The sequence below is a fragment of the Vidua chalybeata genome, chromosome 4, assembly GCF_026979565.1.
Source record: "Vidua chalybeata isolate OUT-0048 chromosome 4, bVidCha1 merged haplotype, whole genome shotgun sequence".
Classification (NCBI taxonomy): Eukaryota; Metazoa; Chordata; class Aves; order Passeriformes; family Viduidae; genus Vidua; species Vidua chalybeata.
The window spans coordinates 42,158,011-42,183,731 of NC_071533.1; the positions used below are offsets into that span (position 1 = coordinate 42,158,011).

The window sequence follows — 25,721 nt, forward strand, 5'->3', positions numbered from 1 at the left end:
AAACACCCTTTGAATTCAGAGAGGCTTAGCGCTGTGACCACTTTCCTGGGGAGCCTGTTCCAGTGTCCAGCCACTCTCTGGGTGAAGAACCTTTCCCTGAGATCCAAACTAAACCTCCCCCAACTCAGCTTCATGCCATTTCCTCAAATCCTGAAATTCTGTCACTGGTTTTGTGATGAGATCAATGTCTGCCCCTCTGCTTCTCCTCGTGAAGATGTTGAAGACCACAATGATGTCTCTCCTCAGTCTCCTTTAAACTGAACAAACCAAGTGTTCTCAATCACTTCAGACCCTTCACCAACATTGTGGCATTGTGGTCCTTCTTTGGACACTCTCCAATAGCTTGAGTTGTTTTTTTTTGTTTTGGTTTTGCTTGTTTTTTTTTTTTTTTTGTTTTTTTTTTTTTTTTTTTTTTTTTTTTTATATTGAGGCGCCTAAAATTGCACACAATATTCAGGGTGAGGCTGCCCCAGAGCAGGACAATCCCCTCCCTTGCCCAGCTGGTGATGCTGTGCCTGATGTCCCCCAGGACAGGTTTGGCCTGCCAGGGCACTGCTGACTCAACTTGACATCAACCAGGACCTCCAGGTCCCTTTCCAGAGCGCTGCTCTCCAGCCTCTCCTTCCTTAATCTATACACACAACCAGGACTGTCATGTCTCAGGTTGTAGGCACATAGCACTATAGCCCATGGAATATCCAGGGTAAAATAAGACTTCATTATATTTGATACAATGCTTAATTAAAGCCATTAGTTTCTTCATATTTTGAGTTTTATTCATACGTATTTAATACATGTATAAAAAATTTTGTGTCCAGCTGAAAAGACACTACTTGATTGCCTGACCAAAGATGAATTAATCAGCATGCATTATTTCTAACAATTTCACTTTCCTGCTCCATGCCTGATTTATCAACAAAGTAATATTGAGTTTCATTACCTATCTTCCTGATGCTCTAGACCTGTATTTTGCATATCTGCAACATCTACAATGTTTTATCAACTGTAGGTTGTACAGGCTTTTAAGGATCCATCAAAGGTGGCAAAGCTTTGGTTGAATTCTCTTTCCATGTTACCTCCATGATCTGCTAGGACTTCTTAGGATCAGCTACTGGATGGCCACAGGTTTTATTCCTGTGCCTTTTACATAATAGCCTGGCTTCCAGCCTTGTGACAGGATATACACGTTGTGCCATGCGTATTCCCATCACGTGGCAGATGTGCATCTGCAACGCTGGCATTGTGCTGGTGCAGCAACTTGCTTCCCATTACTCAAAGGCCATGTGCTGCAGCACCCTGAGGGAACAGTTTGGCAGGAGTGAGGCTGCTCAAGCCCTGCACTTCTCACCTCTCAGGAGGTGCAAGCAGCAAGTCACCAAATTAGCTGTTTGTTAAGCTTGGATTTTTGTCTGTGATCCACTGATTGAGACTCTGAGTGACATCCTGCAAGGAGAGCATGGGTGATGGGAAGTGAAATTCTCTGTGTTACCATTAAATTTGGTGTCAAAACTCTTGGAAACTGCTTGATGCATGGCTTGGGTCAGGGATGGCCCTTCGTATAGTGACAAGCAAAAGATGAAGACCTGCGTGGGAACATTCCTGAATCAATAGCATTGCTATGGTTGTTGAAACCTTCCAGGACAGTTGTCTGCAAGGACACTTTGGTTAGTGAGGCTTAAGTGAAAACATTTTTTGAACTTCATAACGCTTTGTCAAATTAAACAAATTTACAGTTCGAATATTAGGATTAGAATAATCAAATATTCAGTATTAGAATAATAGAATCACAGAATCACCTGATTTGGAAGGGACCTTAAAGATCATCTTAACTCTAGGTCCCCTGCCATGGACAGCTGTATCTTTTGATGCACCAGGTTTCTCACAGCTACATCCAGCCTGCCCTTGAACAATTCCAGGGATTGGATATCTACAACTTCCCTGGCTGACCTGATCCAGTGCCTCATCCTCTTCACAGTTCTGTATATAACTGTGTTTACAGAAATGAGGTCTGTGAATTTGCCTTATTCTGGGGTGTTTTTGCTGTATTTGACACCAGATGAGGGAGTAGATGAAACCATATATTCCATTTTATACCCTCGTAGTTGTTTGTGAGACAAGGAGCAGTTTTGATTCAGCTGGGCTAGCTCTGAGCTAGCCTGTTTTACTCACGTAATGTTCAACATCACTGAATGAAAGAGTTTATTTTTTGTTAGTGGCAGAGTCGAATAAGAAATCATAAATTTCAGTTCATATAGCTTTGCATTTCTGCATTTAGACATTTTACATTCCTACAGGCTTTTTGAGTAGAGCAACAATTTTGTAGTAAACTGTAGAGAGTCTCCAGCCAGTTGATGCATTTTGTACTAGTGTACCTCTGTATTTTGTGTCTCATACTGCCATCTAAGGGCCATGTAGGCTGAGAAGGTGGCTAAAGGTTCTCCAATACTCTTTTTTCTCCATACTGCCCTTCCCTTTGGGAAGCCAGCAATCCATGGATGAGAAAGGTGGGCAGGGGATAAGCACCAGTGTTTTGATGCAGTATGTTTCATCTAAGAGAAACAGAGGAATCTGATAAGCAATATACTGGAATGTCAGTCTCAGTCATTTAGAAAACTACAGTTGCAATGAGTTTATGTAAAGGCCAGAGAATAAGAAAGCAAGATTACAGGATTTGAGGCTACTCCTGAAACAGCAAGGGAGTGTGAGGTTTAGATTCTTCAAGGTACCTAAGTCCTTGTGTCCTACTGATTTAGGAATTAGTGCTTTATAATAGAATTTTCTTATTAAGATTTTCCCTAGAAAGGTACTAAATTACATGATTTAGTTTCTTGGTTTGGTGTTTTGTTTGGTTTTTTGGTTTGTTTTCTTTTTTTTTAGTTGTTTTGCATTTCTGGGTGTTTTGATTTTCCAGGACTAAGGGATTAAACAGGAAAAACGTAGTGTTACTTTCGGAGTATATGATATTAAATACCATGAACATAATTTAAATATTTTGGGGGTCAAGCATTCAGAATTTTATCACAAAAACTTATGTTTCCAGGGTAAAAATGCTTTTTTTTTTTTTTTTTATAATCTGCAACCTGTATTTGTATAGGCTTAATTCTATAGCTCCTTTCTCACACAGATATTTTGATCTACAAGGGTGATAAAGAAGTGGTGGAAGAAGCAAAACATTTCATTGTTTGTCAATGTAGTAATGTTGGCATTGACTGACAGAAGCAGTTTTTATAATGAGGACCCCTTTATTTTACAATGTATGACTTGCTTTTCAGGCTAGTTTCCAGCAAACCTTGTGTACCAGGGAAAGTAATTAATCTTGCATGTTACTTTGGCAGGCTCCTGGAAGCAAAGACCTGGAAGAGCAGTTGCGGTCTGTGTCCAGTGTGGATGAACTCATGACAGTTCTTTACCCAGAATACTGGAAAATATTCAAATGTCAATTGAGGAGAGGAGGTTGGCAACACAACAGGGAGCACTCCAGCTTTGACACAAGATCAGATGATTCCCTGAAATTTGCTGCCGCACACTATAATGCAGAGATCCTGAAAAGTAAGTACAGCACACAATCCTCGTTCCAATGCACAAAAAATGAAAATCTGAAGGCTTTTCAGTTGTGTCAAAAACACTTTAAAAGCTAAGCATCGTCAGTAAACCAACATCAGCAGTTTGATAGGATGTGTTCTCTATAGTGTGAAATCTTTGATAGTCAGCCTTTCATAATGAAACAAATCACTCTGCAGACATATTTTATGTATGTCCATTGTATAAAAGTACTTTCTCAGCTCAGTAGAGAAAGTGAAGTGCTTGTCTTCAAGTATAAGGAATGCTACTTCATAAAGGCTGTAACAATTTTGCAGAAAGCAAAGAGGATGCTAATAGTTGGGCTCATTGAACTGTTTATTCTCATTTTCTGCAGTTGCATCATGGCTGGTAGTGCTTTCTTCTCTTATGCACTATGACTTTGGAACGCCAAATAATCCACTTGTAACTTTTTCATGTTACGAGAGGATAGTTATAATGATGTTGTGCTAAAACAAGCAAAAGTTTTCAAACCAATGTGTTTGAATACCTCTCAGTGTTTCAGATAGTTTGGATGAAAATATGTTAACTTACAGTTTAAGCAAGTGCTTGTAGGCAAAGAAATGCAGGATTTATAGCAGAAGCTGTGGTTTTTTGACATGATATTGGAAATCATGTACCTTAATGGAGAGTTTAAAGTACGCATAAGGCAAAATTTCCATTTTTGTTGAATAACTTGAAATAGCTTGTTGAAGTCTAGTGCCAAAAGGGAGTAAAGGGTCCTGTACAGCTGCAAGTCTTGGGGCTGTTTAGTGTAAGATTATATTTAGTAATATGCTGTATAACATGATACAACGTCTTTGCCCAAATTTGTGTGGATAATCTGGGCATAAAATCATCCATCAGATCAAATCACATGCTGTGCATAATGGCTAAACGGTGAGCTTTTGCTTTAAATTATACCCTTTTAGTTAACAAAATAAACGTGTATTTAAATTAATTTCACATTAAGTGTATGAAATTTAACAATTCTAATATATTATATCCAAATGAAGTACTGTGTGGGGCTGGTTCAAATTACTTTGCAGAAGTGTGCAGAACTAAAGTGCAGACCTTACTCAAGATGAGACTTGCCCCAGGTGAAGAAAGGACACGTGCAGCTTTAGCTGCTGGCCAGCAGTTTGAGGGAGGTGACTCTGCCCCTCCCTCTGCTCTAGTGAGACCCATCAGCAGTACTGTGTCCACAGTGTCCAGCTCAGGGGCCCTCAACACAAGAATGATGTGGACTTGTTGGAGCAGGTCCAGAAGAGGGCTGTGAGGACGTTCAGAGGGCTGGAGCACCTCTCCTATGAAGATGGGCTGAGAGAGCTGGGGCTGCTCAGCCTGGAGAAGAGAAGACTCCCAGGAGTTCTTACAGCAGCCTTCCAGAACCTAAAGGGGTCTATAAGAAAGACGAGGAGAGATGTTTTAGCAGGTGCTGTTGTGGTAGGACAAGGGTAATAATTTTAAACTAAAGAAAGTAGATTCACACTAGATAAAAGGAAGAAAACGTTTACTATAAGGATGGTGAATTACTGGAACATGTTGCCCAGTGGGGTGGTAGATGCCTCATCCCTGGAAACATCCAAGGTCATTCAAGTTTGGATGGGGCTCTGAGCAACTTGATCTGCTTGAAGATGTCCTTCCTCATTACAAGAGGGTTGGACTAGGTGGCGGGTGACCTTTAAAGGCCCTTTCCAGCACAAGTTAGGCTATGATCCTGTTGGGTTCCCTTTTAGCTCCACTGTGACTCTTCATCTGCTCCATGATGATGTATCTTGTCCCTGTGAAGGAGAAAAGTCAGCTAGAAGGTAACATAGAGAGATGTGTGTTTCACTGACTGAAGGCTGTGACTCTAGAATTTCATAATCTGGTTTGGAAGTTTAAAAAGGAATCCTAATTTACTGCAGGATAGTTTTGATTTTAAACAGTTACTTTATAACATGAAATTCCTTGTAACTTGGCAGGTATTGATACTGAATGGAGAAAAACTCAATGCACGCCACGTGAAGTGTGTGTGGATGTGGGAAAAGAGTTTGGAGCAACTACAAACACCTTCTTTAAACCCCCATGTGTATCCATCTACAGATGTGGAGGTTGCTGCAATAGTGAAGGACTTCAGTGTATGAATATCAGCACAAACTACATCAGCAAGACAGTGAGTTCTCATGCTTTTTCAGTTCATGTACTCCTTGCAAATACATTAATGTTTATGCATATTTTAAACCTTCTTATTGCTACTATGACAAAGGAAATGGCCGATTCCAAAATACACAGGAAAAACAACTGAAGACACTACTGCCTGGAAAAAAACGTGTTTAATGCTCTTTTCCCCCAAATATTTTTATTTTTCAGTGGAAAAAAATAAATGATAATTTCCCATTCTCAATTTTGAGATTATCCATGAAACTTAATTCTCTTTATTTTTTTTTTTCCCTCTATCTTATGTCTGTATGGGGCAAGCAGTCCATGGAAAACTAGCATGGAATTTTATTAGTGTAGACTGCTGCAGGACATGTGCAGGCAAGATACATGTTTCAAATAAAGCCTTTTAGGAAGGTTGTTTTGCTATTTTAAGATATATTAGCATTATGTGCCTATTTGTTTTGTTGTAATGCATCTTGTTCCAGTATATGTGCAGGTTTTGTTCTTCAAGTTCAGGGTTAGTGATCAGGTAGGAGTGTGCAGAGATCGTGCACTGAGCCTGTGAGTTGCCTTTAAAGTAGCACGTACTACATTATTCTAAGTAGATACAGGAATTATCACAATTATCTTTCAACATTTCCCTCAAAAATTATGTAACAATAGTCATACTTAAGAGCATTTCCTAGGGCATTTTCCTGTTATTATAGTATTTGGTAGAGGTTTTGTTGGTTGTAGGCTTTTTCACTTTTTAGTGTAAATCTTGCTTCCTTTTTCAAGAGGATTCATCTATTTGAAGATGCAGTATGTATTTATAATGAAGGCAAAAAAGTGCATAGCCAGTTATAAAATTGAAGCCCTTAGAAATGTCACTCCTTTATCAAATAGTGCTCTGAGCCTGTTCTGGGGGGAATTAGGAAAAGGGAACATAAAGAAAACAGTAAAACCCATTAATTTTGTAGAGTGCACCTTCTGCCCTCGTTTCTCACCAAATCTGTCTGTCTGAAATGGTATATACTTCCAAGAATTTTCAATCCTAAATTTAGGCTACTGGTAGACAACCATGCAGCACAGGAGTAATGTAGCTCAAATAGTTTAAATGAGGAAAAAACAACATTGACTTTCTTCAAGCCTTAGTGTTTTTCTCATTATTAGGAGAAACCATTGTCTCAATTCCACTTGCTTGAAAGATGCAAATACAATTTTCATTTTAAAACCCAAGAAGTGGGACTTTTTTTTTTTTTTTTTCACGCATTGGTAAAGTTTAGCTTACCAAAATAAAGGATTATCTCATCAAAGAGAGAGCTGATCACATAACACAGATTTCCTAGTTTTTGAGCTATGTCAGTTTGGGCTAAATCATATCTTTCTCTTCATCTTACTGTTCACATCTGTTGAGTGAAGTAGTTTTTTCCCCAGGAGAAAATGTTTAGCACTGAGTTTTGTTTTGAAATTCTTGGTGCTATTGGTGATGATATGACATAGGAGTACTTAAAGATTTGAGAGACTCTGAAAAGGAAAAACTTAAAGGTCTTATTAGAAAGAAGAGGCAATAATACTGTTTTGTTTTCTTACTTATCCTGTAAAAGCAAGCAATTGTATCTATGAGTTTTCTGTCTTGCTTCTGATTTCCAGTTTTATCTGGTCCTTGACAGAATGCAGTTTTAAAAGAAATCTTAATAAAGAATCAGACCTATAGCTCTATATCTTCATCTGTCACCATCTCAAATTTTCTAAAATTATGTGACTACAGTATAAACCATATCAGATGAGAATTAGGAAGAAAAAAAGTATTGGATTCAAGACCTTCTGTGGAATTCAGGTACCCTACACATCTGTTTTTGCCACAATTTTTCTTATTTCCTGAAAGAAATGAGTACTAATAGTTTTCTCATAATTCACCATTTTTTAGCTTTATTTTTTATGCATAAGCTCTGTAAGATAACTTCATACTGTTCACCCTGCAGAAAAAGTGCTTAATGGGAAATTAATTTTTAGCTGGAGTTCTTACTGTGAGGGCAAGCACTAGCATTGGTTCCAGACATTAAAATATAAAGAAAGATTATATCAGCTTTCATCGAAATTAATTAAAAATAAAGCACAGAAATTATTTTTATAGGGGGCAAATAATTGATTTCCAGAAGAATGGATCAGGTCAGATGTTCCCAGATTACCTTGTGGAACACAGTGGTGGTCCAGAGCAAGGTCAATAGTTTTCTAGTTCAGGCTGCATTCCTCCTTTCTAGCTACTTAACTTTATTGAGAGAAAAGTAGAAACATATTCTGCTTTCTTTAATATCACTTTTTCCCAAACCCTGTTTTTGTAGTTGCTAAGAGATGTTTATACAACCAGGATAGAGATATGAGACAACTTCTTAATTAAGATACGGTACAAGATATGTGACAATATTTGAAGACTCCCTAGGCTAATTCACAAACTGCAGCAGGTCCTCTCCTGCCTGCAGTAGCCCAGTTTGTAAGTGGTGGCTTGTCTAGTAGGGATCAGTGGGAAATATGACTGGTTGGGTTTTCATTGTGTGGTGTGGTTGTTTGCTTTTTTTTCTCAAATTTGTTATCAAACAGCTGTTCTCTGTTTCCATGGCACAAATAATTCAACAATGCTTACAAAGATTGTGGAACTACCTGGTGCAGTTATAGCCTGTCCCTCGGCAGCACTTTTTTATGCCCCACCTACAGGCACTTGCTTATAGGTTGAAGGGAAGCAGGGGGCAGATGTCAAAGAGCTGTTTCGTCCCATTCTCCCTCTTGGCTGTCAGGAAGGACATTTTTTCTTGGCATTTTTCAGATCACTTGTTGTAAAGGTCCTAAATCATCTTGTTTCATGGTTACAGTTATAGTCCCTCAAGGGAAAACATCTATCCAAGCAGATCAAAATTAGATTTAGAGGAGATTTTCTCACAGGAAACAAGTTAACAGTGTGAAATTGTTTGCCCAGTTTTGGATGTATGCGGTGTTCTTTTTCACAATTCAGATATGCCACAAGAATATTCTGTTGTTTTCAACATTAGCATTTCTACCTTTTCCCATGCATTTTTCTGTTAGACTAACTATTGTAGTGATATAGTGATATATATCCTCCACTTTTACTAGTGGAGGATATATAAGTTCCAAATGGTTTTTGTTAATATTTCTGGGAAAAGAAAGGGATTAAAATAGAAAAAGATAGAATAAGGAACCCGACCATATTAAATAAATATGACTTTATTATGTCAAATACCTGGTTTTGTATCCCACATAAACCTTGAAATAGTTTTTCAAGAAAGTTCGACAGTAAAATAATGACGATATGCCATTTCTCAAATAGTTTATTTTCATTCTTTTCAATATAGAGATGTTTAGTTTTGAAATCAGTCTTATGTCCTTAGTTTAAAAATCTCTGTAGACACATTGTACTGTGTTACACTGGTTATATTTGGCTGGCCTTACTGACACTTTAGAAAGTGCAAAGATCACAAGTGGTGGAAACTTAGACTCAATCAATTTAAGGGAAACTTGCCAAAATAAACCACAGGCCATCAGAAGAACATGAGGTAGTTAACGTAAATCTTGGGAAAAAAACATACATAAAATCCTGTATTTGAAAAATATCTAGAATTATGGCCTTCCCACACAATAACAGTTTTGATATATTTCAGAAGTCAGTGAGCATATTAATAATTTTATGTGTGGTGATACAATGGATATTGGCACATATGATGATAGTGCTGAATAAATTAATTTAGCCACTGAAGCAAAGAAATGCTTTGTATAAAAACCCTCAGTTTTTCTGGTAAGTATGCTATGAAGTCCTTTTAGTGTAAAGAAGCAGCTATCAAGGCCATGGATCAAAATTACACCTTTTGGAGCTTTGAGTAACCTGGTCTAGTGAAAGGTGTCCCTCCCCATGGCAGAGGGGTTCTAATTAGATGATCTCTAAGGTCCTTTCCAAACCAAACCATTCTATGTTTCTAAAAATCAGTGAGAAGGAATATATGGAAAATTGCTTTTTCAGGAATTCTGATAGCGCTTTTTGTCAATACATTCAGAGATTCCCATCTTCTGTTAGATTTTTTTCTTTTTTTCTTTTTTTGTAAGTTTAAAATCATATTAAGTTCTAGGCTGTGGACAGTACTTGGAAGAGAAACCCTAGAAATGGTGTGAAAGACTGGAAGACCTGCCATCTGGCTTTCTGTGGTAAAACAGCCTTAGACTGGCTGAATGGCAGGTGTTGAATTCTTATTAAATGCATTAATTATTAATGGCTTTCAATTGTTCTTCAATTACACAGAGCTTCTGTTAGTATGTGCTGTACTCTGAGATTAACAATGTGTAACTGATTTATGTTTACAATTAGCAGCTTTTCTGGAGGAGGACAGAGCTTTGTGATTATCTGGAGGGGGTTTTGGGTTTGTTTGTTTGTTTTTGTTATATATATTACTCTTGATTAATACAATCCCTCATTGCTTCTGTTGTTGCTTTCCACTGGTTTACTGACAATGCAGTGTTGGTGGCAAAAAAGGTACAGGACAGCATGGGCAAGTTGAGTCTATTTTTTTCTTTTATTTGCCTCTGACTGGAGCAATACTCATAAATTGTTGTTTTATTTATTATAACTACTAACATTTTTCAGAGCAATAAAAGCTCTCCACTTTTGAAAGACTTCTCTAATCCCTACTGCTATCAGATCTTATGTTCTTCTGGGGACTGAAGCTCATTTGTTTTAGTCTTTGGTACTGAATATCTGTCTTTAGGCATTGGTACCTGAAGGACCTTTTCCCTTTAGAGTGAATTAGTCTGGTTTTTTGTCATAATTTAAAGCTGGAAAGGAAGAGAAGATTTGGGCTTCTAAGAATGCGGTAAATCCAATATTTTAGAGAATGAGGGATCAAACAGAAATATAAGCCATTTGGTCTCCAAGAAGAATTACCCATTTGGGCCATGTGGGTAGCAGCAATAGTAGCCACAGCCAACAGTGGTGCCAGAAAAAGAATTGAGAACCATTCTCATACATAGATGTTATAAGGCATTTTTAATAGAAATACCCTTTCTATGTATTGACATTTGGCTGTTAGATGTTACCAGACATGCCCTACAGTGACAGCAAATGTTGAGCTTATTGTTCTGTTGGATGAGGAAGGAGAGCAAAAAAAAAAAAAAATTGTAGATGTTATCAAAACCATAACGCATTGTTTATGGTCAGGTTTTACATAATCTGAAATGTTTTACTTAGATGAAGATTCGAACATAAGTGATGAATCTTGAGATTTTATTCACTTAAATAGTTTCACTGAATAAACAGTAGCAACTCTTGGGTGAGGTAAAATACATTACTATTAAGAGGATTTATTTGAACAAACTGAAGGCAATTTGAGGAGGTCAAGGAATCTAGTCTACCTTTATGTTTTTTAACTAGACTTTTTTCTCACTGCACCACTGAAGTGTTGATGGGAATAGTTGTTAGCAATATTCATCTCATAACTGATACCTTTCACACCTTTAGTGGAAGGATAAATGTAAATTAAGATTAATTCATGTTAACCATCATTTCCATTTCCATTACCATGACTGATACAGCTCAGCTGGTTTTGTGAAATGTGAATCTCCTGAAGCTGAATAGGACAGTTAGGCAGGGACCTACCTCTTTTAGGTCCTTTGGAAATGTAACAGTTGTCCTATGCTGCCATCTCTAGTGGTGTGGAGTCTGCTATGCTTTGCAGCATGGAAAATTGATCTACTGCAAGAATACAGGAAGAATATGTGGTTGTTTTCCAGCTGCAGTTAGGTCCATTCACAGACTCATGCTTATTCCATTTTCTAAGATTTATCAGTTCTCTTTTTATTCCAGCTTCAGAAAAGCAAGGTCATATTGTCATGAGAGAACAGAAAAAACAAGATTCTTCTTCATGTGTAATTAAGTTCATACTCTTTGTTCTGCTCATCAATTCATATACATCTTCTAAGAATCAGCTTTCTTAGCAGGTGAATGAGTCCCTTAATAGCGTATTTTATAATTTGAAGCATTTAAAATTACCAGTATTCTGATTGCATTTGCATGCTGCGTATATGACATACTCTGAAGTGACAGATTTTTAAAGAGCATTGCAAATACATCTCAGCTAAAAATTAGTCCACTATACTGCTGTTTTACATAAGCTTTTTTAATTGTGCAACTGATGTATTAGGTGCTAACTTACTGTCTTCTTTATGTTATTCTTCAGCTTTTCAAAGCACCTTCCAAATGTTTCATTTTGGATTTTTTTAGAATGCTGCCAATTTGAAGTCATCTCCTCTAGAAAAATGAGTTCTTTGAACATTTTCCTCTAGTATATTAAATGTTGTAGTAAGCAAACTGACAAGTAACAGGGTTTAACACTAAAAATGTTAATTGTCACACCATAGCTATTACATTCATTTTGCACATAATAATTATTTAGCAATATAATTGAATGCTGGAAGACAACAAAAAAAAATCTGAACTTAAATTTGTGATAGGTTTTTCGTATGTCCTGTAGATCCAGTTTTAGCTGGATCTACATCAGAAGTTTTTTGGTTTCCTTTGCCTTTTGTAGCTGTTTGAGATCACGGTGCCACTGTCCCACGGCCCCAAGCCCGTCACCGTCAGTTTCGCCAACCACACATCCTGCCGGTGCATGTCCAAGCTGGATGTGTACAGACAAGTCCACTCCATCATAAGACGTTCCTTGCCAGCAGCACAAACTCAGTAAGTATGAGGCTTATCTTTCCTTTCACATTATGAACAAGCCTATATAATTTAGATTTAAAATACTGCTGGGAAGTTTTCATAGTTAGGATAGGCAAACTATGCATGGTAGTAGCAGAATGCATTCTGCAAGGGAGCTGCCATTATTTTTAACAAAGGCAATTTTACTAAATTAACATCACCTTTCTACCCAGTACATAAACTAGAATAAGAGGATTTAAAACTGAAGAATAGCATGTGTGGGATTTGCTGGATGAAAGAGCTGCAGTCCAATTGAGGCTTAAATAAAACATCAGCAAAATCAATTTATTTTTAAAAGAAAAGCTAAAAGTATCTTTGTAAATAATTAGGAGACAACATTTATCTCTCAATCTATATTTTCATATTTTAAATGCTTTTTTTAAAGGCTTGTTTTTAGGGAATCTTTAACTTACAAATCTTTTTTTGCATCTTCGTGTGCCACAGGTGCATATAAAATAGAATGGAAGGTGAAATAAAGGGTTAATTGGCATTCCATAGAAGTAGCATATTGATTTTTTTGTGTGTGTGATTTTGAATGAAAAATGTCACAGAACAATCTGGCACCAGAAACTGAATTTAAGTTATTAAAACACTTGAAGATCTCCTTCCTTAATTTAGAGGTTCGAGTGATGATTTTATAATGTATAAATATTTAGGAGGTCAAAAATACATAATAGACTAAGAGTTGCTTTGAGGAAGAGTCAATAACTAGAAGCCAAACTGGAATAAATTGACATTCTTAATAAGGTGAGTGAGTAGAACAAATTTCTCAGAGGTGTTAAGCATTTTCCTCAGTGTTTTCAATCTGTTTAAGTCTGGATGTTTTCTGACATGTTCCTAAACATAGATTATATTCTATTTGAGTTTGTTATTTAATTTGTTCATCAAAACATGGATCATAAACAGTGTCTTGGAAATAAATCTATTAATAATTAGTTTAATTACATAATTAACAGATTATTCAAAAAACCAAACCCAAGAGTCAGTAAGAAAATCAAATTATGTTGACTCTCTCCAGGTTTCTAAGTTCAGAGCAGTTGTAATGACCTGTGCAAGAGTTTATTTTAGCCAGGAAACAGCTACTTGTAGTTGAGGGAGGTGAGAGTACAGATACCAGACTTGGACCAGCACTCACAGGTAGCTGTTTGTCCTATGACTAAGAAATCACGCTTCAACAGAGGTAAGACAACATAGTACTAGATCAGAATATATAAAGGTCTTCTCTACTGTTACTTAATGTATTTAAGTTTGTAATCTGTGGCTTTGTGCAATAAAACAGGCAGGAGGGTTTGGTTTTTTGTTGTTGTTTGGTTTGATTTGGTTGGTTTGGTTTGGGTCTTTTTAACAGAATACAATGTCTGTAGGTTATCCATACTATTTCTCAAGCGGAATTGGAAGGCAGGCTAAAGGAGCCAAGTGAGGCTGCAAGAGTGAGATCATTATTGGGATAAAATCAGGAAGCACTAGTTTGATAAAACATGAGGTGAAGCAGGGTGATGTTAAACCACAGCAGTCTTTACAAGTGGAGTGATTTAATGTGTTGAAGGGGAGTGGTTTGCTTGAATGATCATCACAGAAGAATATCCCAGCACCTGCATTTTTGAATGTGTGTGTAATGGTGCTCAGGGGAATGAAAAGTGCATCACATGTGTAATATAGGTGTTGTCTTAAAAGATTAGTAGGATTTTAGAAATACTACAGAAACAATGAATAAATTACACAGCCCGGATACATGAAGTTAGGCTTGACTTGTTCAAAGATGTAATGTCAGCTGTGGTGATAAAGAAATTGCAAGCCGTGAAGATGAGATAATACACATAAATATTCTATCAGTGATTCACCAGACAGCTCAGTGCACTTATTCTTTAAAAAGGCAACAGCTGCTGTTTGGATTCCTTGCTTTCTTTGGTACCACTACCTTGGCTGCAAACTGTAGCAGGAAAAGAGGACTAAAGTGTTAACTTGTTTATTGTCTTTATTTTTAAAGTGAAGAGACGTCACTGCTGAAAGTCCAATTGTATAGGCCAGAATGAGTGACTGATGAGAAAGTGTCAGCTAATGGCACATAACTTTCACATAAAGTGGAACAGAATCTGATAAACTGATTTTATTTTTTGAAGTTTTGCCTACAGAATTAATTCCAAAACTATTATTGTTGCCTTTTGACATCTTAAATTTGAAATAATTTTGTACTTCAAAAAACTATATGGAAAATGATGCCTGTTACCATGCAGTATTTGGCATGCAAAAGAATTTTTATACTTGTCTGTATGAGGCTTATGTTCTAAGGTTAGGTCTGTTTCAAAACAACATCAGCAAAATACAAATACCAGCTTCTAGAAGTTGGAGCTAAAACTTGAAATATGAGAAGGCTTCTTCAACAAATGGTTGAAAATCTCTCTAGTGGGGAGAACCTTTAGTAGCAGATTTGACAGGAATAAAAAATAAAATTATTAATGGGCTGACACTCTTAGAAAGATATTTGCAATGGTGAGAAACTAAAGCAATCAACAGATAAATTTTTTTTTTTCTCCTTGAGTTCTTATGGTAGTAAATCAACAGCATTTTTAATTTTGCAGGTGTCATGTGGCAAACAAGACTTGTCCGAAAAATCATATTTGGAATAATCAAATTTGCAGATGTTTGTCACAGCATGATTTTGGTTTCTCTTCTCACCTTGGAGATTCTGGTAGGCACTTTCCCTTAAAGCATCAAATGTTGTTCTAAAGACAAGAAGTTGTAGTAATTATTTTGTATCTTTTTCTGTATGGGTGCTACTATTGGTTGTTGCCTGTCTTTTGACATATGCTTGTTTTTGAAATAACATAAAAGGTATGGATTTGCTCATTTCTTCAGATAAAAATAGGTGAGAGAGTAGACACAAAATTCTGGTACTAGTGGGACTTCTCTGCTGCTCTTCCAGACACATCTGAAGGATTCCATATCTGTGGACCGAACAAGGAGCTGGATGAAGAAACCTGTCAGTGTGTCTGCAAAGGAGGCGTGCGGCCCTCGAGCTGTGGACCTCACAAAGAATTAGACAGATCATCGTGTCAGTGCATGTGCAAAAACAAACTTATCCCTGCATCCTGCGGGCCCAATAAGGAATTTGATGAAGAAAAGTGCCAGTGTGTATGCAGAAAGACCTGTCCTAGACATCAGCCGCTAAATCCTGCAAAATGCATCTGTGAATGTATAGAATCTCCCAATAAATGCTTCTTGAAAGGAAAAAGGTTCCATCACCAGACATGCAGGTAAAACCACAGTTTTTATTTATTTTTTGGTGTTCAAGGCCTAAAATTTTGGGTTGTGACAGTAGCTGACTTGTTGAATTGCTCTGTAGTCTTAAGTGAACAGTAAGATTGTTGTCAGTTCAGTTTTATCTTCTATGACTTCTATAATCTCTAAGAGGAAGCTGCTAGGCATAATAAGTATTCTAAAGCATATTTAGTTTCTAGTGCTCTTGGACTGCTTTTGGAACTTTTCTTCCTTTTCCTTTTTTTTTCTGATGAAATGTAAGAAATTAAAGAATGTAATTAGTTGGAATAAATATATTGCTATATATATATACATTTGTTCATCTTCATAAAGAAAAGATGTCAAATATAAGTAGTGACACTTGTGTTGAAGTCTCTAAAATGAGGGAAAAGATTATTAACTGGTATTACTTGTTTAGCAATAGTTGGCCTTTTAAGTGATGTAGAAGAGTTGTTAGAAACATCAGAAATTATTTCTTCTCTATAATTCAATTTTATGTTTGCAGAGGAAAAGAAACCAGCCTGGTTACATAAGCTTTACACATTATAAAGCCTTTGCACTATAGGTTTCACTTTCCGCAGTGCTACAAATATAAACCACCTACACTTTAAAAAGAACATTCACAATTGGAGAAGTCAGGCACTTAAGAAGCTAAGAAATGCCATAATAAATATCTGTTGTTGATTTCAATATCTCTTTGATTTAAAGACTTAATATTTGAGGGAGGAAATTAGGTTCAGCCTTTCTCTGCTGTGTTGTGGAGAAAGGTTTATATATGTTGTTACTTTATACCTCTAGAACCAATAGTCCTGTAGATGTTAGCACTGTTAGGGGGAACAATCTCCTTCAGAAAAGACTTAGAATAGGTTTCTCACATTTTGGCTCTGTCCAGCACAAGCTGTCTCTAAAATGAATGAAAATCCTGCAACATCCTTTTTATCTCTGAAAGATCCCAGCATCAATTATACAATTTAATTTATATAATAAAAATATAAAATATAGGAATGATACAAATTTATTAAAAATAAATAGAAGTACCACTCTGTTTAACTTTGTGCTAGACCTGTGAGCCCTAGACATAAGCATAATCCTGTAGTCATGTCCTAGACAGCTCCCTGTCCTACAAGTAGTGCTTGTAGCTTTTGATTTTGAAGCATTAATATTTTTATGCACTGTAGCTAAAATGCCCCTGCCTCTACTAGTTACACCCTGCTTCAGATGAAAGGAATACAAAATCATCTACAAAGCACAGGATGGGAAGAGAAAAAAAGCTCTCAGCATACTGCTTTTTAAGGTGATTATGCTGTTTATCTGCCCAAGAAGTAGCATTTCCTTTTGGTTCATCTGTGGAGTTGTTAGACTGCCCACAGTGACATTCTGGGAATTCTGCACAGCAAAGATTCACAATAATCGACCATAAAGAGAAAGTTGCTGCTGCTTTGCCCAGCACTATGAATAGTGACTAAACATCTATCTTAGCTCCAGCATGCTCAGATTGTCCTCATTGAAACAGACCTCTGTCACATGGAACCACTCAGTAAACAGCATTCAGACCAAATCTCTTGAAAGACCTGGTCTATTGTTCAGCAGTTTCCTAAGGAAACCACATTTATGTCGTTACAATGACTCTGCTGCTATTCACCCTGTGCTACCACCTCTAAAATTTATTTTGGTCAGTTTTGGCTGGGCCATATTAACTAGGAACTTCTTCTGCTAAGCACTTTAGAGGAGAGGGACTTTCTTGCTCTGTTGAAATAACCTAAATAAGGATAAGACTGAAGTAACCTGACCTTGACTGGTGCTAGACACAAACTCACATGGGAGAGGTGCTATATAGCACTCCTAGCTGTAAGTTGAAGTTCACAAGGAGGCATGAATCCCTAAACAAAGTGAACTCCTCATGCTTGATGCTTGCATGACTGCTTTTCATTGTGTACAGACATAGGTGTGTGGAAGAGTTTGGTTTTGCCTCTTTTTCTTCTTAGTTTATTTCATTTTACTATCATTCAGTACATTAAATGGTCTGAACTTTCATGGCAGAGACAGCAAAAAAAGTGAGTGCAGTGTTTCATCCACTGCATCTCTGTGGAGTACCTTTTTCGCAGAACAGACCTACTGCTGGTTTGCTTGTTCACTTACAATATTAGATCCTTTCACAAACCTTTTTGTTGCCTTTTACCACTGTTTCCAAATTTTTGGGGGAATAGATCAGTAGGGGTTTGAGAGATTCCCATGAGCTGCTACACTGATTTCAAATATCTATTAAGTGGCACAAAGTAATGTTACTCCCTTAATTACAGAGACCACAGTGGTGAACTAATCTGTGATAAATGACAATGAAAACACTGAACATGATGTGACTAGTTAATAAATGTCCCATTTGCAGTCTTCCTCATTCCTTATCGCTTTCCTCATAGCCATGGTTGAACTGGATGTTGTGAATTCATGTAACTGTAGTGCACAACTCATGTCCTAAACAAATTATTGCAAAGTAGTAATTTAGTATCCAGAACAAGCACACAACATACTAACTTATTTGCAACAACAATAATAGTAGCCGCAAGCCTGAAACAAGAATTACCTAGGGAAGAGGAGAGTCACACTGAACAATTTAGCGTGCTGTATATATGTAAGAAAGAGTTATCATAATAGATCATAATATCAGTGTTTCACAAACATGCATACATTATTTAAGTACAAGTTTTAAGTATAACTGTGCTGAAATTCAAGACATATACTTTTGTCTTTTGACTCATTGCCAGTGTCTGAAAAAATCACAGACTTGTACTTTGTCTCCACTATACACCAGAAAGTATTTAGCATTGTTATTGTAAGGTTATTTTGGGTCAAGTTCTTGTTTTAATAGAAAAATTAAATAGGAAAAGGAAGGGTTCAGGGACAACCAGAGATAATATCTTTGTATAAGTTCTATTTTTCAGTCAAGGAGTTGGTGAGGAAAACTTCTGCTGCTGCACAGGGAGATGAGATTTGTTGTTCAATGCTTTATTTCTGTTAAACTTATTTTAATTGGTTAGACACTAATTTTGTTCTTTCTCCATTAAGATTTATCAGAAACATGACAAATAGGCTCTGATTTTTCTTCAGAATGCACACAGATGCAATATGAATGCAGTTATATTCCCACTGGCTCAGAGACTGGCTGTGGGAATTTGCAGCTTGAAAGGAAGTATGTTCTCATTTTCAAGATCAGAGTCACAGTGTAACATATGTAGACAGACCTCTCTCAGGCTTATTGAAGTAGTCAATAAGATGAGAAACAGTCCTAGGTAGGAGGGTGATAGATTTGGTTATCATCTAATTCTGGATTACCACTTCCAGTTTGCAGCATGCAGTAGGTTATAACAAACCAATCTGAATACAGAAATATATCCTATTTTCAAACTAAAACTTTAAAAAATACTACTCAAGATTAGAATGCAACTACAACCAGCATTTATCACACTTTTTTATCAGCAGTGTGATACAAAAAAAACTGTATGTATCTGTTGCAATAGAATAATTTCAGTATCATTCATTATTGTTTCATTGTCTTTTGTGAAGAATAGTTCAACTAAAATTGTTGCAAGAACATAAGTTAAAATATATATATTTGTAGGAATTAAATATTCTGTTGAGAGAGGGCAATGTGAAGGCACACAGGTTTCTGCTCCAGTTAAATATAAATGATCATGTTATATTAATGCCCACTTTTTTCCTCTTTCTTCAGTTGTTACAGACCTCCGTGTACAGTGCGGATGAAGCGCTGCGACGCTGGGTTTTACTTCAGTGAAGAAGTGTGCCGCTGTGTACCTACATATTGGAAAAGACCACTTATGAATTAGCCAAGAGAGCACTACTTGCTACAGTTGGTGTACATTTTTCCATTAGAACAAAAGAGCAACAGAAACTTTGCTAATATTTGGAATTAAATGTTCACCAGAGACCCTGTGGGGCTTTCAGAGATAGACTCGTGCTTTTCTGAAGATGTGGAAAGCAAATGTAGAAAACAACTGGGGTTCACGTTTTGTAAAGAACTCAATAAGGACTTATTTTCTGTCAATGACCAAACAGCCTAGGTTCTCCTTCTTGTGATTTTTTTTTTAAGAGATAATGACTATATAATTTATTTCCACTAAAACCATCGTGCAGCATTTCTGTTTATAGCAGTAACAATTGTTAAAGCTCACTGTGATCAATATTTTTATATCATGCAAAGTATGTTTAAAATAAAATGGAAATCGTATTATATATAATGGTGAGAATGTTTAATCATCTGCCTAAAAAGGAACTCAGATTCAGCTCTATTTTCTGGATTCTTAACAGGGAAAGAAGCAGTAAGGAGAAAGCACTTTTATGAAGGAAGGCTGCAGACATTTTCTTGTACCTGTTGTGTTTGCCATTTGCAATAGAGTTATACTGAGGGTTTTTTAAGCCAGTGGTATTTCTGTCTCTAGAATGAAAATAACAAAGAAGGCACAATTAATAACAAGGAGGACATCGGAGATTCTGTACATTGCCATAAGGACTATGTTTAAAGCACAGCAGCAACAACTCACATTCCAATATAGTCATCTACTATTTTATTTCTTGGTGTCATTCCCAAGGAAAATTATAAAATGATGTCTCTTCAAGGTTATTGGCATGAAAGCAGAAATACCAAGATTGTTTTTATTTAGTGTTACAGGCTACATTGTAAATTTTACAGCTAAATTTTTCAAAATGCTTTGATGAGTTTTACCCTTACATAGTCAATCAGATCTCTTGATCAACATATACAGATGCAAATACATTTTGAAGGGGAAAAAATATATTCCAATGGGGACATGAAAGGACTTATACCAGTCTGCTGTGGATTGACACAGTCTCGACATTAAAAAAGTCTCTTTCAGAAAATATGAAATCAAACATCTACAATTTTAAAACAAGGTAAGATTTTTAACTTGCATGGGAAGGGCAATCTCTTCAAAATTAAAATATATCAGAAGTTGGAAGGAAATTTTTTTACTTACGGAAACTTTGTTGGGTGCAGAGTGGAACAAGCAAAACTGCAAAGCAAGATTTTTGTGTCAGGAGTGGTCAGATCTCTAAAAATAATTCTACTGGGTCTAAGCAGCTGTTCTAAAAGTTATTGATGAAATAGTATTATAGTCTAGAACGCTGTCCATGAGGGGTTGCTTTTCCAGATTCTTTGTATTTCATAGCTCTTAAAACTGAGTTTTAATTACTCAGTCCCCATTGTGTGTTGAGGCAGTGTAATAGGATGAGAGATACTTTGAGACTTCACGCTTTTCACTGTCTGCTTGCTATGCTCAGTATTCTTCCTAGGAGACCAGCTATTTATTATCCTAATAGGATAATAGGGTGGAGTTTAGGCATGCAAATACTGAACAATGTCTTTATCACTATATTGCTTCAGCTATCAAATGCAGGTAGAAACGTGGATGATGATTTTACATTGATGTACAACTTTAGCGGTTATAACAACTCACACTTCCCATCAGTAGGATTAGTAGTCACGCAAATCATCAGTGTCTAAATTGGCAATGTCGACATAATAGCTAGAGGTTAATGATAAAATTTAATTCAGTATTCAAAAAAAATCAAGCATCCACTTCTGTAAGTTACCTGCTTGAAGGGAGCCTAAAACACCTTAAGAAACAATTAAATAACAAATTGGATCACTGCTGTGACTTGTATTGGTGAACCGAAACCACTACCCTTTTATAAAGACATGAGGGGAAAAAACCTCACTGTAGGTGAAGATTTTAAATTTCTGTCCCAGCCCAATACAGAAGAGAGGCAGTGCAAAGAAAGACAAACCAAATTGGCACCAGGAACAGAGCCCAAGTAAGCAGGTATCTAACTAACAGATCAAGAATGTACTTCCAGTTATAAAGCAGAAGGGCACAAGTGTAGGCAGAACAAAATCTACATTCCATCAAGTAATTCCACAGAGATTATAATAAGTGCATGTTAAAACACTATACAAATAAAAAAAAACAAACCCTACTAAACTGAGCAATGATCAAATGTCCAAATTTTTTTAAATGAACCCATTGTGGCTAAGCAGGTACTTGCATTTCTACTCAGTGAGCATACCACACTCAAAAATGGTAAAACCCGTCTGAATAGGGAAGGGAAGGCAGGAAGTTCAGAAACAAGCCCAATGAACAAGGAGCTTCAACTTTATCACAAACACTAGTGTTCAATATTAATTACTTTCCTAAATGCACATTTTGTCTTGTTCTTAACTTTCCAAGTATTGAAACTTCTGGGCATAAATTATGCCAATCTAAGTAAAATAAGATTTATAGAGAGCAAATTCCTGACTTGTAAAAGTTACCACAAAATCAGGTTTGTCTGAGCAAAGTGAATAGTTAACCATTCACAAAATTATGTAGATGCATAGAATAATACATACAAACAGTTGGTAATGTTTTCTTATAATCAGAATCTCCAGTTCTACTTTCCATGAGCATATTTTTGTAAAAATGCATTATACATAACACAAACATCAGAATTATTATCATTACTAGTGGATAGACTCTCCAGATTCTATGTGATGTGATTCCATTTATCTCCATACTGTCATGAAATAATCTGTAGAGCAGGTCTTCCTTGCGTTTATTACATAAAGTAGCTTAGTAGGTCTACTCCATTTTCAGTTTTGAAGTGATACTCAATTATGGTCTCTTTGAAATTTTCATCCTCACTTCAAACCTTAATATTCTTAAAAAAATATAAAAATACAGCTCAAAATGAGATTTGAAAGATAGATGATAATTTTATATGCAAGTTATTCTGCACTAACTCCAAATAAAAACTTTTATTGTTATTTGTCTAAAATCCCTGTACCTTGTTCAAAAACTACAAGGTGGTTGGGAGAGGGAGAGTGCATGTAACTGCAGTAAATCACATTTAATAGTAAACAGACTTATGCTTGCATTTCATCAGGAATTTACAGCAGTTTCTGTACTCTTTCAATATTGTACACTAGGGAGACCATAAATTCTGCAGGGTAAGCCCTCTTTACCTGCACAACCAGAGGGACATGCTATTTACAGTGTGAATGTTGTTAGTCAGCTGACATGTTTGTTTAATTCATGATGAACAAGTTGATAGTAAATCAGATCTCTCAGCTCTATTTGAAAGACCAGCATGAAATCTTGCATATGTACTGTATCATCTTGAAAGGCTTAGTGTGAGGATTTCTTTCAGTATTCTCATTTTCAGTCTTTAGATCTCAGTTACAACTCCAGCTGCCCTTGAATTTTAGCATATCTCCCATTTCTTTTAAGCATAACTACCTATCACATCTATGCCAAAAGACAGGAATGGAATAATTTATGCAGTCAGTAAGCTCATCAACAGATTAGCCCGAGGAATAGAGTGTGTTCTTTTAAATATGATTTCTTTTAAATTTAATTTAAGGATATATTCTTAAAAGATTGTGATATAAATGTATCTAATTTTGCATCATTTGGAGGTACAAATGGTTGCTGTCTGGTAGAAAAGTTTGAAAGTGGTCAATTCAGAATTTTCACAACTTTTTAATTTAGAAAACATGATATAGGATGAATTCTTTCTATTACAGGGTTTTGCTTCCTCAAAGAAAATAAAAACAATAGTTGAGAACATATTTAATAGCTTCTTTTTGTTCTCTTTCTCTTTTGCTTTTGCATTGCAGATAAAACTACTGGAAAAGAACACAGGACAACCTTCTAATTGAGTGATGAAATAATAAGATCAAATGGACCAGGTATTTATTTTTTAATTTAATTAATAATAATGGTTAATAAGAACTAATGAAATTAGGCCACTTAAATACAGGTTTAAGACTCCACAATACACCAGAGGTCTCAAAAGCTCTGGAGAGATGAAAACCTTTTTATAGAACACGTCTGCACTCATTTTACCTATACTTTCTTGTCCAAATGTTGTAATGGAATGTGGACAGTAGAAAGCATTAGGAGGTCACCAATTTTACAATTCAAAGTTTAAAAAATTCAGTAATTTATCATTAAAAATCTATAGTCTGGATCTGTGAATCAGGGGACCTTATCTCAGCTTGAAAATGTACTGAATTACAAGTAGCACATTCCAGAAAAAAAATAATAAAAATCTTAAAACACAGTGCTTTGCTCTTTTGTATAAGCATTTCTACTTCTGATGAACAACGACAAACCTCTAATAAGCGTATATTACCATTTATTTCCTTTTCTTCTCAGCAAAACCCTGTCATGCAAAAGACATCCTGTAGATTAAGATATCTTTCCTGATCCTGAGTAAGGATGTTGTATCCTTTCATGACAGTCACTGACCTTTCAACTGCATTTCAACAAACTCTTTATCTCTTTTCTACATTTATAATCAGCTGTATGTAGTCACCAAACTTTTCCCCTTTGCTCTCTTTCTCAAATTACTTCTCTTAGATTTCTGGACCATATCTCAGTCTCCCTGTAAGAACATCTGTATTTCCCTGTCAGCCATTTCCACATATCACTTTTAGCTCTAACCCTTCGATTTCACTTTTATATCCAATCTCTCACTAAAAATCGCATTACTTTCTCCTCTTTTATCATTAACACCACTTTCCTCTTGCTCTTAAATAATCGTGTCAACACTGGGGTTAATCTTGTTTTAGATAGCTAGAGTTACTCTTCATTACATATACATGAAAGCAAGTGTTAAAGTCTGAAACTTCACATTCCAAGTTTGCAAATCCAATCTGTCCAAGCAAATAATAATAATAATAATAATAATAAAGATAATTACAGTTGAGAGCTCCCCTAAGCAAACTTGCAAAAAATGATAACAGATACATTGATCACTCTTGCAGATACCACTTGAAACAGAAAGGATAATTTACAAGGAAAAAAACCAATTTATAATATCACTCTCCCAGTAAAAAAATTCAAGCTATAATTCTGCTGGATTTTGCATTCTACCCCTGCAGTCTAACAGTGCACTTACCCAGTCCTCAATGTCCAGCGCAGCATTTGGAACTAAATTCAGCCTTGTTATTGAGTTTGTGTTCACATCTCATTCATGCTGTGAGGGGAATAAAATCTTGGGTTCAAGGGCAGGTAAGGAGACTTCTCATATATCCCACAAAAACCCTGAGGTCTCTGCTCCTCCTCAGGACAGATGTACCCACCACCTGCTTTACAGCACTGTGAAGAGAGATGAAATGGGGTTATGGAATCTTTCCTAGAAGTATAATGCCATTTTTAAGGATAGATACTATTTGTAAGCTTAAATCCTATGGATGTGCTTTTCACTAGCCTGCACCCTGTCCAGTAATTTGAATGCAGAACACTTTTGGGTCAGTGTAGTCCATGGGGTTGCAATCAGAGTAGATACTATTGGTTTCAGCTTATCCAGTCAGTTTTTCTTAAACCATTTAAGAGATACTTATTTTAAAGTGCATCAAATAACCCCTAACTGAAGCACGAAAATACCTTGGACTTGTATTGCTTTCAGAAAGAAAAAAAAAAAAAAAGCCCACAAAAAAAAACCCTAATCATATGAGCAGACACACTGCCTGGAGGCTTAGTTTGAAATAAACTCAAGCAAAATTCAGATAAGTGTTTAAAAAACAAACACTGAAATATATTTCTGATGTTAAATCAAGTCAGTTACATCCACTAGAGGAAGAACTACTACTAAGATCTAACTTCACTTCCAAACAATAAACAAAATACAAATATTTGTTTTATGCAGACAATAATATTTTATCAAATGTAATTTCCAAAAATAAGAGAATGAGTTTTCAAATGCAAATTGGTGTTAACTGTCAGGAAACTAAAAGGCTGTGTGACAGCACACTTGTGTATTTATTTGAAAGAACAGGCTGTGCAGCAATGAGATGTCTCGATATTGCTGCATTATATATAAAAGATCAGTATTCTTTTGAAAGATTAATAGTAGTAGCTTACACTTTAGAGAATCCAAGTGGTAGAAGTTTATCTATTCATTCAGTACATTACTGCAATAATTTTAAAAACATTTCAGCTTTCAT

At 36.1% G+C, this 25,721-nt stretch overlaps 1 protein-coding gene across 2 annotated transcripts in view; it reads left to right on the forward strand.

Moving 5' to 3' along the window:
- Window positions 1-19,931, forward strand: part of VEGFC (vascular endothelial growth factor C) — a 64,901-nt gene extending 44,970 nt beyond the window's left edge. The window contains exons 2-7 of one of the 2 annotated variants that reach the window (XM_053941917.1): window positions 3,336-3,549; window positions 5,526-5,716; window positions 12,270-12,421; window positions 15,022-15,131; window positions 15,366-15,696; window positions 19,428-19,931. In XM_053941917.1, coding sequence (XP_053797892.1) covers window positions 3,396-3,549; window positions 5,526-5,716; window positions 12,270-12,421; window positions 15,022-15,131; window positions 15,366-15,696; window positions 19,428-19,542 — 1,053 coding nt within the window. In that variant the 5' untranslated portion in view covers window positions 3,336-3,395 and the 3' untranslated portion in view covers window positions 19,543-19,931. Of the gene's footprint in view, window positions 1-3,266; window positions 3,550-5,525; window positions 5,717-12,269; window positions 12,422-15,021; window positions 15,132-15,365; window positions 15,697-19,427 lie in introns of those variants that run through there. The other variant, XM_053941916.1, reaches the window with a different exon arrangement.
- Window positions 19,932-25,721: the final 5,790 nt, after the last annotated feature.